We start from the raw sequence: 17,339 nt of genomic DNA, 5'->3' as shown, positions 1-17,339 counted from the left end.
CAGTTTGGTCATGCAGATCAATCAGGCTTGGACGTGTGGCCTCGGACAACGCCCATAGAATACTGAATCTGATCTGGACTGCCAAAACTAAAAAATTACCATCTATATTAATGTCAGTTGACGCTGAAAAGGTGTTCGATCGGGTGCACTGGGCCTTCTTATTTCAGGACTTAGAGAAATTTCAGTTAGGTTCCAACTTTATCCGCTGGCTTCAACAGCTATATTCAGTTCCAGAAGCATCTAGTAAAATTAATGGCGGCTACTCGTCAGTATTTGAGGTGGGAAGAGGGACCAGGCAAGGTTGTCTGCTCTCGCCACTATTATGTGCACTTGTGTTAGAACTTTTTGCAACCAAAATATGTAACAATGAGATGATTCAACGAGTAGAAGTAGGAGGGATCCCATACAAAATATCTATGTTTGCTGACGATATTTTATTTACATTAAGCTTCCCATTATCTACTCTTTCAGCGCTCTAATCACAGAGTTAAATTCATACAGCCAAGTTTCGGACTTTAAAATGAATTATGATAAAACTGAATTACTCCCGATTTGGGTAACAAATGACACGCAGAAGTATTTGCAAGGACAATATCTATTTAAATGGGCACACCATGCTATCTGCTATTTAGGCATAAATCTGAATGGTACGGGAACAGATTTATTCACTCTTAACTTTAAACCGTTGGCAAAAAAGATTTTGTTTGACTTAGATGTGTGGAACTCCCTGAATCTATCATGGCTGGGGAAAATAGCTGCGGTAAAGATGAATATACTTCCCAGACTACTTTATTTGTTCCAAACATTGCCCATAGAGGTCCATGACAGTTAGTTGAAACTAGTGCAGAAACACGTTTTTTATTTTATTTGGCAAAGGAGACCCCCACGAATAGCTAGAAGGGTCTTATACCAACCAAAAGTGCAAGGAGGGGTAGGAATGCCGGATATTAAAAAATACTATTTAGCAGCTCAAATGAAAGTTATAATAGAGTGGCATTTAGAAAGCCCCATCAAACAATGGGTTTCAATAGAGCAAGCTTTGGCTCCCGCGAACTAGTAGAATAGTTGAGAAGTCTATCTCACCTTATTTTTTGCATACTTTTAGACTATGGGATAGATGGAAACGTGAATTAATAGAAAATCAAATAATCTTTTGAAACTCCCCTATTTGTGATAATAAAGAATTCCTACCGAGCCTTACACAAGGTAGATTTCAACAATGGCATAAAATAGGCATACGAACATTAGGGCATTTATGAGAGCAATAACCATATATTAAGTTATGAATGGTTACAGGACAAATTTAATTTGCCCAATTCAGACATATTTATGTATATGCAGCTAGTGAATTACATTTCATTCACCACAGTTAAAGATCAATTACAATTTAAAGATCATTATTTGAAGGCTTATGCATTACATTAGGAAAGCCTAAGAGACTGATTTCAAAATTATACCTTTACCTTTTGGGAGATATGAAAGAATCACTTAAATACATTCAAGCCTGGGAAAAAGATCTGGGGGAGATATTAGATGAAGAGCAATGGGATGCCTGTTTTTATAGCATTAAGCGAAGTGCAGTATTGACCATGCTCATGCAAAATGGCTACAAATTGCTAAACAGATAGGGCCAGATTTTATAACATGCGTGCGGGCGCAGATTTGTTCGCGCAACCCAGCACGAACAAATCTATGCCTGATTTTATAACATGCGCGAGCATGTTAAAAAAATCCAGGGTCAGCGCGGCAAGGGGGTGCACAATTGTGCAACCTGCACGCGCCGAGCTGAGCAGCCTTCCTTGTTCCCTCCGCACCTTCCCCTCCCTTCTCTTATCTAACCTGCCCCCAGCCCTAACTAAACCCCCCCCCCTGACCTTTGTTGAAGAAGTTACACCTGCCTCTGGGCAGGCGTAACTATCGTGCGCTGGCTCTCCATTCCCCTGACCAGTGGCTGTTCCGGAGGCCTCAGTCCTGCCCCCGGAATGCCCCCGGGCCGGCACCCCGCCCATGACCCCGCCCTCGGAACACCCATTTTTTCAAGCCCCAGGACTTATGTACGTCCCGGGGCTTGTGCGCGCCGCCGAGCCTGTGCAAGATAGGCTCGGCGCGTGCAGGGGGAGGCAGGGATAGGTTTTCGGGGGTTGCGCGTGTATCTTACGCTCGCAACCCTTTGAAAATCTACCCCATAGTATTTAACTCCTCATAAACTGCATACAATATATCCTAATCTTTCTGGTAAATGCTGGAGAAATTGCACCCAAGTCGGAACATTCCTGCATATGTGGTGGTCATGCCCGGACATATGCACACTCTGGGACTCTGTTTTTTTTCAAATTCTTTCTGAGATGTTGAGAAGTACAGGAGGGGAATGTCTGTACTTTCCCAAACCTATGATGGATGCCCCTGTTCCTTCAGATCAGCCCACAGCGGAGCTCCTCTAGCACACGGTTTTACTCCCAGGTCTTGAATTCCTTTCAAACTCTACTTATCTACCTTTTCACACTCTAAGAGACCCTGCCAGTCAAGCCATTAGGTAAAGAATTACCAGCATTAGTCCATGCTCAAAAAACAGAATCTGAAATTTCAGGGTCATAGAAACATAGAAATGATGGCAGAAGAAGACCAAATGGCCGATCCAGTCTGCCCAGCAAGCTTCCACACTTTTTTTTCTCTCTCTCTCTCTCTCTCTCTCATACTTATCTGTTACTCTTGGCCTTTAGTAACCTTTTAGTTCTATTTCTCTTCCACCCCTGCTATTAATGTAACCTTTTGGTTCTATTTCCCTTCCACCCCCGCTATTAATGTAACTTTTTGGTTCTATATCCCTTCCACCCCCACCATTAATGTAGAGAGCAGTGCTGGAACTGCTTCTAAGTAAAGTATCTAGCTTAATTGGTTAGGGGTAGTAACCGCCACAATAAGCAAGCTACTCCCACGTTTATTTGTTTACCCAGCCTGTGCAATTCAGTCCTTGTTGGTTGTTATCTGAATATAAATCCACTTTTCTTCATTTCCCCCTGCCATTGAAGCAGGGGGAAATGATTATGTATGTATGTATGGATATGTATGTATGTATGTATGGATATGTATTGAAAGAAAGTGAAGTATCAGGCTTAATTGATTCGGGTAGTAACCGCCGTAGCAAGCAAGCTACACCCATGCTTATTTGTTTACCCAGACTGTGGAATTCAGTCCTTGTTGGTTGTTGTCGGAATATAAAAATAATCTTTTCTTCATTCCCCCTGCCGTTGAAGCAGAGAGCAACACTGGATATGCATTGAAAGTGAAGCATCAGGCTTGTTTGGTTTGGGGTAGTAACCACTGTAACAAGCAAGCTACTCCCCACATTTTATGTGAATGCAAATCCTTTTTTTCACATTTCCTCTTGCCGTTGAAACATAGAGCACTGTCAGAGTCGCATTTACCATGGGGTAGATTTTCAAAGGGGTACGCGCGTAAGATACACACGTACCCTCCGAAAACCTACCCCAAACCCCCCTGCGCACGCTGAGCCTATTTTGCATAGGCTTGGCAGCACGCGCAAGCCCCGGGGCTTGCACAAAGGGGCGGTCGGGGGCGTGGCCAGGGGGCGCAGTTAGGGATCGGGGCGTGTCCGGGGCGTGTGGGCGGTCCGGGGGTGTGGCCTAGTGCCCCGACACAGCGGCCTGTGTTGGGGCCTGCTGTGCCGGCGCTCGTAAGTTACTACTGCCCGGAGGTAGCTGAAGAGAGACAGATGAAAGCGAGTTAGCCAGCATCCAGACACACACTAGGTCCAGTGTCCTGCTCTAACTGTGAAGAACAAAAGGCCTGTCAAAGAAGGAAATCACCCAGGCAGCAGAGCGTATGAGATCTCAGAACCTAGTACTTTGTCACTCCTTTCTCAATGCAGATTTAGTGTCTTACTTTTTAGAAGCAAACATAAAACACAGCAGCAACAAGGAAATGTATAACACAGGGGGGAACTGTCATGCAACTGTGGTCCAAGACACTCCCTTTGCACATAAGGAAACAGTATGAAATGATAGTACATTTTAAAGACTGTCAGACCAAGCTGTTAGCCTGAGGGGTGTCCGGTAGGCATCGAGGCAGAACGTAGACCATGCTAGAATGACAGGTTTAAAATTAAGACGGTCCTTATCACAGACAACCAAGAGTTTCCTCTGGTATAGTGTAATAGACAAGAATTTTAAACACTTAATCAGACTCCTTAAGGGCCAACGGTATCTCACATTTGAGGAACACAATCACACAGCAAACCTCAAAGCTCAAATTCACACACCCTAAAATGAACACCATTTGTATTGTAATTCTGTCTTTCCTTAAGGTCTACCTGGTGAATGTCCTTTGCAGAGCGAGCCCTGCCACAGAGCATCTTCATACCCTCCGTCCCCTTGTTGCCACTCACATGTGCTTGCACACACAGAACTTGGATAAGAGAAGGTCAGTGGTTTACACAAACAGGGCCTGCTTTCACAGAGGGATGGACCCTCTATACAGCCATGGAGACAGTTACCCAAGCAATCCTTGATTAAAAAGCAATCGCAGTGCTACCTCTACTTGGGGGAATCTAGGACAGGGTTTCCTTCTTACTCTCTAGGCTTATGGTTGCTTCTTTTAACATAACATGGCAGAGAGGAGACTCCAACTGAAAACAGATTTATTGTAATTTGTTTACTCTATTCACACTCAGTAAACATCTCTCATGCACAAAAAGATTTAGAGAAAGCAAAAACAGCTCCTGCAACATTTTTTTTTTTTTTTACCAGTTTTGGGACCTTTGCTGGTTAGGTTTTTCTGGTAGGCTTCCTGGCCCTGGCTTCTTTGACTCCTTGTGTTTCAAGACTTTTAGGCTTTTCTTTCCCTCTGCTTTCAGGCCATCACACTTCCTCCTGTTCCCCCCCCCCCCCCCCCCCCCCCCAATTGCTTTAAACTGTAAGAAACCAAGCTTTCCAGGTGAGTAGGTATGTTTCATTTTGTTTTTAAAGTGGACCAGCCTAACTCCTCTTGGGAGATTTTAAGGTGAGGGTATATTGCTCTACCCTTTGTCCTTTGCATCCATCCTTCTGTAAAGTCCCTGATGTTTTATTTTTTTAGGTAAATTATTGCCTCAAAATAAAACTGAAAAAATTACATTAATCTTGTTAACATAGTTATCACTTTGAAGAAATCAGATGGACTCTTGAGCTGGAATTTGTAACTAACAAACTTTACTACAGAGTAGGTTTGCCAACTAATCCCTGGTCCACAAAATAGGTAATCCAGTCCTGGTTTTGCCCTATTGCTTGCATGGATTTGTAGTTATGATTTTCTTAGGGATATCAATGGAACAAACAGAGCTACAAATTAATGTTTGCAATGGTGCAAAACCAGGACTGGATCAGCCTATTTGGTTACCTTGGAGTCAGATGGCAACCCTTCTACAGAGCTTAAGATAAAATTAAGAAAAAATATAATCGGAGCCTTATATGGGAGAGACCTGATGAGAAATGAAACAGCACACAAGAAAGGAAGATTCTCTGGTTACAGGTCTTGTACAGAAAAGTGATTAAGGTATCCCATGTTGCTAAGTAACTCTCCCCATCCTCTCTAGGACTGATAAGCTGCCTTTACTAAGTGGAAATAATAATCTGTTGTTGTCTTTCCACCACCTCTTCTCATATTATTTAGAATATCTGCTTGTATTTAATCCAATGGGGTAACTGTATTGTCAATATACTAATGACTACCTAATCCTTACACTGCAGGGAAAATCAAATTTTGATTTTGAGAGCAACCATAAATTTGGATTTTGAAAACAACCCTAAAACCACAACACTACACTGTTGCACACTAATGACATCATCTATTGTGAAACATAGTGCAGAACATGAAACTTTGATGTCATCAGTTTTGGGTATTCAAGGGCATGCTGAGTCTGTCCTTGTTTTGCCCCCATTGCACTCAGGGAAATGTAGCTCCACTCTGTCTATGAAAAGCAGGAACTATAAATTCATAAATGGAATGATGATGGGCAGAGTAAAATCAGGACTGGCTTTAGTTGTTACTCCCAAGAAACTGGTCATTTTGAGATATTTTCCCCCACCCATTCTGCAGGAAGTGGCTGCTGGAGGTGGATCGTAGGAAGCAGGAAGAAAGGGAGAGTGCCCTGGAGCGTCGTGCCAGAGCACGCCAGCTGCAGAAACGGGTGCTGGAGTGCCTCGATGCCTACCGGACAGGCATCAGTTTTGAGGAAGTGCTACGTAAGAAGCTGAAAGAGTTCAGGTGACCACACCCAGGGGAGTTGGGCTGCAAGCAATTGGTGGGATGTTAAGGAAAAGCTTTGTATATCACAGTGGCTGCCTAAAGGTAGGATGGGCTTTGCCTTTCCAAAACTAAATTCCTCATTTGTCTTAGCCATGAGCTTCTTTTCACAGTATTTTAATTTCACTTGGCAGTTGGGCACCATTTTGGTGAGAAGGGCTTCCAAGATGGTGTTCATTCCATTGCTGATAGAGAGAAATCTCCAGGGATGGATTTCATCTGCTGCCACTCCTAGGCACTGATTCAGTGCTGTGGTATGCTGCCTTCATCCTAGCCAGACAAATGTCCAAGCTACGGCACCACTCCTCAGATCCCCAACCAACAAACCTCGGCTACAGCAGTGATCCTCATAGGTCACTGAGTGTGGGGATTAAACCTGTGCTCACCAGTCCTGCCCCCTGCATGGAAGCCCAAAGGGGGTGGTACCTGTAAATGCAAGCTTCTTCCCAGTGCTTGCTGACCCATGAGGACTGCCGCAGAAGCTGAGGGTCAGAGATTGGGCAAATTTTGCTGCCCTAGGTACAGGTTTAGTAGGCTTGTGTGTAAATCCAGGCTTAGAAATTTCTCACAATTTTGCAGTGTTTTTCAGCTCACAGACTAGTTTCCTTTCTCACCGAGCATGTCTCGAAGTTTCCAGCATCTCCTGCACCACCCTCCTCCATTTGCTGTGTAATATCTTCACCTGCAGTGCATCAAGGGAATCCAAAGTATTTGGAAGTTAAGATGGCTGCCATCCATTCCCCATTTTAATTTTCTTTCAATTGTTCTTTGTCAAATAAGGCATCAAAAAACTTGAGTCAGACACTTGAAAGATCTAACAGAGAAGCTAAAGGTTTTGAGTGTGTAACCCCTCCACCCCCTTTTCTCTCAGGGTCACCTTCCCAGCCTTCTGGGAGCATTGGAGCAGCTCCTCCAAGGTGGGGTACATCTAATTTCTCGGCATGGGCTGAGGACAAGTTCCCCTGTAAGACCAACTGGGTTGAAGACACTCTCAAAAAACATAATGTCCGCTAGGTAGTGTGCTCAAAAAATATAAAGTCTTTACTGAAAGGATAATCAAAACAGGTAGCTAAATTACAGTTTAGGAATCAATTCAGTGGCAAAATCTCAAGCATTAGAAAAATCATTCCAGATTCAAAGTTCACGGTTCTCAGTTAAGGAAAACCAAGAGTGGCAAAAACAGTTCACCACTTTCTCAGAATATCAAAATTCTCTTCTCTCAGTTCAGCTGTAATTGCAGTCCCTTTACCCTTACTTTACTGGGGAAAGTTCCCAAGACTTCAAACTCTCAATAAAAATCACAGTTCTCATGTGGGTTAGACTGGACCCCTCAAAAAACATTCCAGAATCAATCTCACAGGCCACACTCCCTATGCCCTTTCTCCTTTTCCCAGTCACAAAATCTCCTCCACTTCCACACTCCTTATGGAGTTGTGAAACCACTCCAGGAATTACTCCTGTGAGGGAAGCTGCTACAGAATCTCCATGTTTCATAGCTCTTTCCCATTTCCAGACCTCCCAACTCCATGTGGGAAGTACCTTTTAAGCTCCATACACATGCCAGTATCCAGACCCCATAAAGTGGCATCAGAGCCCCACTCTCCCCAACTGAAAAAGAAAACTGTGAATCTTAAAATGACCAATTTAATTTCAATTTAGTAAGCAAAACCCAAATATAAAGACAATAGAAAGAAATAAAGCCAGAGACACAAGATAGAACTGGAACAATCTTCAAAACTTTTATCAACTTCAAAACATTTCTCAAACCAATTTTTTTTACCACAGAATTAGCCAACCATGGCATAATCATCCTGAAATTTTGCTTAGCATCCTAACCAATAAGATCTCATTAAAAGATTAAATTGAATAGGCTGACTAGTAAATTCTTAGGCAACCTAAGCATAATAAACAAAATGTCCTTTCTCTGAAGACATTTTTTTGGTTTCTTGCTCTCCTGATGGAGCAGGCCATCAGCTTCAGGGATGTGGAGCATCAAACCCCATTAAAACTCGGGTCTGTTAAAGTCCAACTTAAATATCAAAGCTCAAACAATTTGCCCTCCACTGTGCCAGTTACTTCACCACAGTTTTAAGAAAACACAGACAAACAAGAATAGAAGACAACAGGGAGAGAAAAATATCCATCTTGCTTCCCTCCTCCTTCTGTACTCATTTCAGATAAACCTGTAATAGTTCTCAGCAACAAGGCACAGTAAACCAATTATCTTGAGCAGTTCAAGGGGAATATCACACTGGATCTGGTATTTGCACAAATTTCCCCTTGGAAGGATGCTAATCTTAGAGTATTTTCTGGGATGCCCATCAGTATATATATGGTGATTACTGCATTTTCCTGGATGCTGCATCCCATCTGCCACTGAACATATAGTTTGTTGATGGTGGTCATGTCCAAGGGTTAATCTCTCAATAAGGTCTTATAGGCCACATCCTTCTTCATGTGACTGTAAACTTCTCGTCTCATCTAGGTTTCTCTCCTCAGACAAACAAGAACAGAAGACAACATAACTGGCAAGGGGACATATGTGTAGCCCCCCTCTGAGGTAGTTTACATTATGCAGTGCCAAGGGAGGGGCAGCTAGTGCAAAAGAACCAATATTATAAATTCTTGCAGGTTCATTCACCTGGAAGGGGGTGAATCAGTGTCCCAAGAACCCCCAATACCACACCCAGGTCTTCCCATATAGCTTTTTCTTGGGCAGTAATATTCCCCTCCCTTGCCACAGAGTTTAATACAGGGACACCCAGGTCAAGAATTTGCAAAATGTTTACTGGTGAACATTCAAATAATACAATTGGGAAAAAACAATACTTGAAAAGTGAAACAGAACCTCACTGAATCACAAACAGACTCATTTACTTCTGTGCGCTATACAAATACCTGATCAAACATTTGGAACAGTAACCATATGCATAAATAAGGCAAAGCTGGGTACCCAAATAGGGAAAAAATGGTCTAACATCAATATATGGGCACAAGAAAAAAATATTTGGGGCCCAGTACTGGAATGGCATGATTGTAAGTTGGGTTTTCTTTGTCCTTGTCTTTGATTCTCACTTCTCGTCAGCTCACTAGTCCCTGGCTTTGAATACAGGGGGATGCTATTCCCAACTGGATCATTTTTATGTGACAGCATAAGCCTGCCTTAGAAATGCAGTAGGGTCAGAATTTCTGGGGAAATCAGCTGAGCCTATGGGGCTATTTTTCCTCTCTTCAAAGGCGGTCCCAGGAAGGGCAGAGCACAAAACTAATGTCTAAAGTAACTGGTCTGGTACACCATTCCAGAAAAAAAAAAAAAAAAAGCCCCACAAAACCTCTGTTCACTTAACTGTTTTTCACCCATGGCAGGGTACAGCAGTCACATCCTCTTTCAGTTCAAGGTCTGAGAAAGTGCAGACACTCCCCTTCTTTCTCTGGATTGCTGTTTAAGATATTCCTGAACACTCCTCAGAGGCAGGAAGCTGCATCTCTCCTGCTTGTCACAGTGTAGCAGGGCCTCCTTCTTTCCCCTTCTGTGCTTGGGAGATTCAAACTCCAAACATGCTGGGGGGGGTTTCTGGTCTTCCCTCTTTGGTGCAAAAATTCTACAGCTCCCCTTGGCTCCTGGGATCCTTGTTTCCTCCTTCCAGCTTATTTCTATTCCTGTGGTGGTGGATTCTGTAGATAGCAGCTCAAAGATATAAAATAGCTGTCCTGGCTCCAGTTTGGTTTTTTTTTTCAAACTCCTTGATTCTTTTTCCTTGGTGCCAAGGGCAGTTAGCAGCTGAACACCCCAAGCTCAGTAAAACAACTCTGAAATACTACCCAAAAACCCAATTTGGATTTCTGTCCAAGTTCCAAGTCCTGGTATTAGTGTAAGCTCAGCAAAGCAGTGAGACACTTTTTGAGAACCAGGTCACATCTCCCCACCACTTAAGGTAGGCATGACCTTTCAGTCCTAACTACAGACAAAAAGTAAATACATATAATAGGTAACTAAATAAGGTTACGTGAAACCTAATATTTTCTTAATAGCAGCAACAATACTTTGGGAAGCTACTTGTGTTGTGTTCCGCGGCCGTGGCGCCCCACGACCGCGGCCCCCTACCTTATCCGCAGTGTTCCTTCACTGCGGGAGCCCCGGGGGAGGGCTCTGATTCGGGCCGTCGCGCCCGCGCAGCCTCTGGTGCTGCTTACTGCAGGGGGAGCCGTCCTGCTCCCCCCCTCGCGGCGTCCAGCGGCGTCTCTCCTCTATGGGGTAAATCCAAGATGGCCACCGCCATCCTTAGGCGTGAGGCCGTGCCTCCTCCACAGATTTAAAGGGACCTAATCGCAAACTAGATGTGGTAGCCCATGATCACCAGCATATATTACAGGAACAAGGAACAGTTATCCAGAAAATAGAATCGGAGGTAAAAGATTTAAAGGAAGTAACTGCTGCTTTCTCTAGGGAAAGATTAGCAATGCTGCGTAAAATGGAGTTCCTTGAAAACTCCATAAGACATTTAAACCTCCGTTTTTTGAATTTTCCGATGATAAAAGATGAACAGTGCATGGGAACGCTAAAGAAATACCTGGGAGAGTTCTTGGAAATATCCCAGGAGAAAATTCCTGTGATTAAGAAGATACTACATTTGTCCCAGAAGCAAAGTACACCTAGAATTAGTGTTTTGGACAATATGGGTAACTTGACGCAGTATCTGGAAGCATCTGATGTAGAGGTCACTGGAAGAGAGACCCTTTCAGTGACTTTGGGGTAGATTTTCAGACCGCACGAATAGGCGTACTTTTGCTGGCGCATCAGGCGCAAGCAAAAGTACGCGGGATTTTAGTAGATACGCGCGTAGCCGCTAAAATCCTGGATCGGCGCGCGCAAGGCTATCGATTCTGTATAGCCGGCGCGCGCCAAGCCGCGCAGCCTACCCCCGTTCCCTCCGAGGCCGCTCCGAAATCGGAGTGGCCTCGGAGAGAATCCTCTAACGCCCTCCCCTCACCTTCCCCTCCCTTCCTCTACCTAACCCACCCGCCCGGCCCTGTCTAAACCCCCTCCTTACCTTTGTCGGGGGATTTACGCCTCCCTCTGGGAGGCGTAAATCCCCGGGCGCCAGCGGGGATTTACGCAATACGGCCGGCGCCATTTTGCAATACGGCCCGAGTGCAGGAGGTCGCTCCCGGACCCCCGCTGGACTTTTGGCAAGTCTTGTGGGGGTCAGGAGGCCCCCCCAAGCTGGCCAAAAGTCCCTGGGGGTCCAGCGGGGGTCCGGGAGCGATCTCCTGCGCTCGTGACGTCGGGGGACAGGAACCAAAATGGCACCGGCGCTACCTTTGCCCTGTCATATGACAGGGCAAAGGTAGCACCGGCACCATTTCTATTAACGCAGCCGTGGCCCGAGAGTGGAAGATCACACCGGGACCCCCCCACTGGACCCCAGGTAATTTAAAACATTTTGGGGGGGTTCGGGAGGGTGGGGGATTTATTTTAAAGGGTCGGGGTGGGTTTTAGGGTTGTTTTAGTGTGCCGGTTTTCCCGCCCTCCCCTTCCCCTCCCCCCTCCCCTGATTTACGATTTTTGACGATAAATCGGGGGAATTCCTATTGTATCGCGCCTCTAATGATTTTTGACGATTTAAAATATATCGGACGATATTTTAAATCGTCAAAAAACGATTCACATCCCTCACAATCATATCATGCCGGTTTACAAATAACAGGGGGGTGCAATAACTTTGTTCTTTTTAACCAGTGCAGAGGAAGCAAAAAAGTTACAATATAACAAGGTTGTTGAAACTGGGGGAGGAAGAAGACAAGAATAGTCAAGAATAAATATAAATCTATACAGAGGTAGATTATTTACATTGTGCAGTAATGACTCTTTATGGATATTATTTACATTGTGCAGTAAGGTCTCTCAATGGATATTAGACTGGAGGGCTTGATTGCTGTAGGATCTCTCCTTGGATATTAGTCTCAGGAAAGGCTTTGTTGGTGCTCCTGCCTCTCCCCGACAAGCTCTGCCGCTCCCGGGGTCTTCAGCCGGCAGGGAGGCTGTCCTTGCCGGTGCCTGCTGCTGCTCGGGTCCTTTTGCCTGCAGCTTCCTGCAGCTCTCTGCTCTGCCTGCAGCCAGCCCTTCTTCTCTTCCTGCTTTCCTGCTTCAGTCTTCGCAGCTGGGAGCTGCTCCTGCAGCCTGCCATCTCTCCAGCTTCGGAGCAGGACTGCTCCGCTTCCTGCCTGGCTTCCTCGGGCCTTCCACGTGGCTGAGGACACCACCAGCTTCCAGCTCTCTTCACCCAGCTCTCCTTAGGCGCGGGCGCGCGCCTCTCTCCTCCTTTTCAAGGGCCAGCCAGGTGTGGCCCTCTGCTGACCCCTCCCTGGGCGTTGTGCTCTTCAGCCCTACAAAACGGCTCAGCGTCCATTCCAGCTTTGCCTTCGCAAGGAGTTGGTCACTCCTGGGATCCTGCTGTCCTTCGTTCCAGGAGTCGTCCTTGTTCCAGCACTTCTTCAAGGTCCTGTGTTTCCTGTTTTTCGTTGGAGCTCCTCGTCTTGTCTTCTTGTCTACGTTCCAGTCCTGATGTTCACCTGCTGTTCCAGATGTTCGTGTTCCAGCCCTAAGGTCTGTCTCCTGATCCAGTATCTGTGTTCCAGTCCAGATGTTTGTTCCTGATGTCCATGACCCAGCTCTGATGTTGCTTCTCCTGATCCTGTAGTCCGTGATCCTGTCTTGCTCTCCTGAACCCCTGGTTCCTCATTCCTGAGTCTTCTGTACGCTTGGTACTCCGCAGCAAGCCATGTCATGGTCCGCGACCAGCCCCATGGGCGGGCTGAGTAGGGCGCTTCATGATGCAAGCCTTGTACCTTGTTCCTGAGTCTTCTGAAAGCCAAGCACCTCATTCCTGAATCTTCTGAAAGCCAAGTACCTTGTTCCTGAGTCTTCTATACGCTTGGTACCTCGTGGCAAGCCATGTCGTAGTCCGCGACCAGCCCCACGGGCGGGCTGAGTAGGGCGCTTCATGATGCAAGCCTTGTACCTCGTTCCTGAATCTTCTGAAAGCCTAGTACCTTGTTCCTGAATCTTCTGCACGCTTGGTACCTCGCGGCAAGCCATGTCGTGGTCCGCGACCAGGCCCACGGGCGGGCTGAATAGGGCGCTTCCTGATGCAAGCCTTGTACCTGGTTCCTGAGTCTTCTGAAAGCCAAGTACCTCGTTCCTTCCTGCGCTGGTCCCGCTCCCGCGGATGTAGGACAGGGTGGTCCATGACCAGACCGGTAGTACTGGCTGAGTAGGGCGCCCTGAGGGATCGCGCCACTGTCCACATACCCCAAAGCCACGTCTGTGCATCACAGAACCTCATTCCTGAGTCTACATCTGTGCCTGAGTCTACGTCTGTGCATCCAAGTACCTCGTTCCTGAGTCTCATCTGAATCTCCATGGTCCGGTCTCCGCTGCCCTGGCCTCCATCCGGCCTGCCGCTTCTTGCCGTACCCTGCGGCAGGTCCAAAAGGGCTTGGAACGGTCGGAGGACTGTTCATTTATTTATTTTATTTATTTAGGTTTTTTATATACCGGCATTCATGATAAAATCACATCATGCCGGTTTACATTCGAACAAGGTGTGCAAAAAATACAATAACTGAATCTAGTGCAGAGGAGTTGCAGTTACAATGAACAGGGGTAATGGAACTGGGACAAGAGAGAAAAAAGCAGAAGAAGGTTAACATCATAAATTAATAATTATTTACAGAACCGGAGTGGCTGCATTCTTTGAATATATAGGTTGTGATTCAGGTGTGGTCAGGGAAGGCTTGTTTGAATAGCCAAGTTTTTAATCTTTTTTGGAAGGTTGGCAGGCAAGGCTCCTGGCAAAGGTTTGTGGGGATGGAGTTCCAGAGTGATGGTTCGGCTGTCGAGAAAGCCCGTTCTCTTGAGGTTATGTGCCGCGTGAATTTCGTATTGGGTACCTGGAAGGATCCTCTGTATGCTTCTCTTGTCGGTCTAAGGGAGTTGTTTGGGCTGAGCAGGTGTTGAAAGTCAAGTGACATACGGTGGTGGATGGACTTATATATGATGGTGACGGATTTGTAGATGATTCTGAAGTGAATAGGGAGCCAATGGAGATCTTTTAAGATGGGTGAGATGTGGTCTCTTCTTCTGGTATTCGTGAGTATTCTTGCCGCCGCATTTTGGACCATCTGCAGAGGTTTAGTATATGAGGATGGGAGTCCTAGTAGGATAGCGTTGCAGTAATCTAACTTTGCGAAGATTATTGCTTATAGTATTGTTCTAAAGTCATGGAAATGGAAAAGCGGTTTTATCCTTTTCAACACTTGGAGTTTGTGGAAACAGTCCTTTGTAGTGCGGCTAACAAATGCTTTCAGATTCATCTTGTTATCAGTTATAGCTCCTAAGTCTCTGACTTGAGGGGAGAGAGGAATGTTTGGAGGGGTGCTGGAGTTATTGTTGTTTTCTGGGGAAATTAGCATGAGTTCCGTTTTGGTGGAGTTTAAAATGAGGTTTAGGCTAGCGAGCAGGTCATTGATTTTTGAGCAGCATGATTCCCAGTATTCGAGAGTTTTGATTAGAGATTATTTAAGTGGGATCACTATCTGGATGTCGTCAGAGTAGACAAAGTGTTTGAGTTTTAGGTTGGTTAGAAGCTGGCACAGCGGGAGTAGGTAAATGTTAAACAGGGTGGGTGATAGGGAGGATCCCTGTGGGACTCCTACTGGTGCGTCATGGCGGGGAGATTCTTTGTTCTGGATTTTCACTTTGTAGCCTCTTTTGTTAAGGAACGTTTTGAACCAGGCTAGCACTGTACCTGTTATTCCAATGGATGAGAGTTGGTTTATGAGGATGGCGTGGTTGACGGTGTCGAAAGCTGCAGAAAGTTCTAACAGAATCAGTAGGAATGATTGTCTTTTGTTGAGGCCGAGAATTAGGTAGTCTGTCAGCGACAAAGAAAAAAAAATCATTCCTGATTGTCCTTTGTCGAGGTCGAGAATTAGGTAGTCTTGTTCATAAGACCATCATTGCGTTGTTGGTCTTCCAAAGCGTGCAGGTCCGGAGGAGGGTCAGTATCTCCAGTCTTCAGTCCAGCCTCGCTCCCATCCAGCCCATGCTCGGTCATGCCTCGCCTACCGCGGCACCTCTTCGGAGTTCCTCTGAGGTCGAGCCGTGGCCCAAGAACACACACCTCTTGGTAAGTGGGACCGCTCTCCTAGTGCTCCACAACAGAAACATTCTTTCAGCCTCTGACAGCCCTGGCTAGCAAACGCCACAGGCCTCAATCCCTTGGGGTGCTCTTGATACAAGACAGTGCCCAAGCCATCTAGGCTAACATTGGTATGAAGTGTGTAAGGTAACCTGTTGTCAGCAAAAACTAACAACGGAGCATGTGTTACACAGTAAATAATATTCTTAAATGCTTCCTCACTCTCCTTTGTCCACCTCAGTTCAGAGGGCTTGAAATAGGTGAAAGTGGTTTTCAATAGCTGGACACCCTTTTTCCTTTCTGATGGGTAACCCTTTGTGAGGTCTGTCAATGAATATATAATAGCGGAGTAGTTTTGGATAAACCAGTGGTAGTACCCACAAAAACCCAAAAAGGATCTGAAAGCCTTCAGATCAGTGGGTTTGTCTATGTGGGAACTGCTGCGATCTTGTCAGGATCCATAGAAATATCTTTTTCTGATACAATGTGTTCTATATACTTCACCTGGGATGATCAAAACTAACATTTATCCAAAGAAAGCTTAAGCCCTCAGGCCTCAAGGCAATCTAAGGTCTTCTTAAGCCAGGTCTCATGATCCTTCAAGGTTCTTCCAAACATGATAAGGTCATCCAGGAACATTAGTACTTCCATGAGGTTCATATCACCCACTGTCTTTTCTATGAGCCGCTGGAGTGTACTAGGAACTCTGGTGGAGCATCCACTCAAACTGTCAGAACCCCAGAGGGCAAATGAAGGTAGTCTTCTCCTTGTCACTCTCTTTCTTGGGTATCTGGTAATACCCACTTCATAGTTCCAATACTGAGAACCACTAACTCCACATCAGACAAGTACATCATTTGTGGCAATGTATACTGTTCAGAGATAGTATGCTTGTTCAATGCCTAGTAGTCAGTACACATCCTGATGGCCCCATTCTTTTTCCTTGCCACCACTCAGAGAGGTATAGGAGCTTCTGGATTCTTTGATGATGCTACTACTTAACATTGCTATAGTGCTACTTGACATATACAGCACTATACAAATAATACATAAGAGACAGTCCCTTATGAATAGAGCTTACAATCTAATCAAGACAAACATACAGGTCAAGAGAGTTTCATATAGTAAGACAATGGTTAAAATGAGTTAATGAGATTGAAGGCAGGCAATCGGGCTTAAGATACAATCAGTCTCAAAAACATGGGTTTTTAGATGGGATTTAAACAAGACAAGAGAAGGAGCATGACTTACCAGCTCAGAATATCTATTCCAAGTACATGGTGCAGTCAGATGGAAAGCCAGCATGATGAATTAATGGTAGAGGAGAAGGGCATAGATAGGAGTGACTTGTGTGATGAACAGGGTGCATGAGGAGAGATGTAGAGAGAGATAAAAGAGAAGAGGTAGTGAGGAGTTGCAGAGTGAAGGCTCTTGTGAGTAAGAGGAGCTTGAACTGTATAAGGGAACGGATAGAGAGCCAATGCAATGACTTCAGGAGATTATATAGGTATAGCGACTTTGGCAAAAGATAAGTCAAGCAGTTGAATTTAGGATAATTGTAGAGGAGAGAGATGGCTTATTAGGAGACCTGTGAGAAGCAGGTTGCAACAGTCTAAGCAGGAGGAGATGAGAGAGTAAATAAGGATTCTGATAGTGTGTTCAGAAAGGAAGAGATGGATTTTGGTGATGTTATAGAGAAAGAAACTGCATGTTTTAGCAGAGTTTTGGATATGAGTAGAGAAGGAGAGTGAAGAGTTGAAGATGGTTCCTAGGTTATGGGCTGAGGGGCCTGGGAGGATGACTGTGTTATCCACAGAAACAGAGAAAGGAGGAAGA

General features: G+C 45.3%; 1 protein-coding gene across 2 annotated transcripts in view; it reads left to right on the top strand.

Moving 5' to 3' along the window:
• The window catches only part of TSGA10IP (testis specific 10 interacting protein), a 241,061-nt gene that overhangs the window by 162,670 nt on the left and 61,052 nt on the right, over positions 1-17,339 (top strand). Inside the window, exon 5 of one of the 2 annotated variants that reach the window (XM_029614525.1) lies at positions 6,094-6,261. The exons of the other annotated variant lie outside the window; for it this stretch is intronic. Within the exon in view, the coding sequence (XP_029470385.1) occupies positions 6,094-6,261 (168 nt within the window). The remainder of the gene's footprint in view (positions 1-6,093; positions 6,262-17,339) is intronic. 2 annotated transcript variants of the gene reach the window in all.

This window comes from Rhinatrema bivittatum, chromosome 8, assembly GCF_901001135.1.
Source record: "Rhinatrema bivittatum chromosome 8, aRhiBiv1.1, whole genome shotgun sequence".
NCBI classification, from domain to species: Eukaryota; Metazoa; Chordata; class Amphibia; order Gymnophiona; family Rhinatrematidae; genus Rhinatrema; species Rhinatrema bivittatum.
Note: the sequence above shows the minus strand (reverse complement) of the source record. Positions and strands in the feature narration are given on the sequence as shown.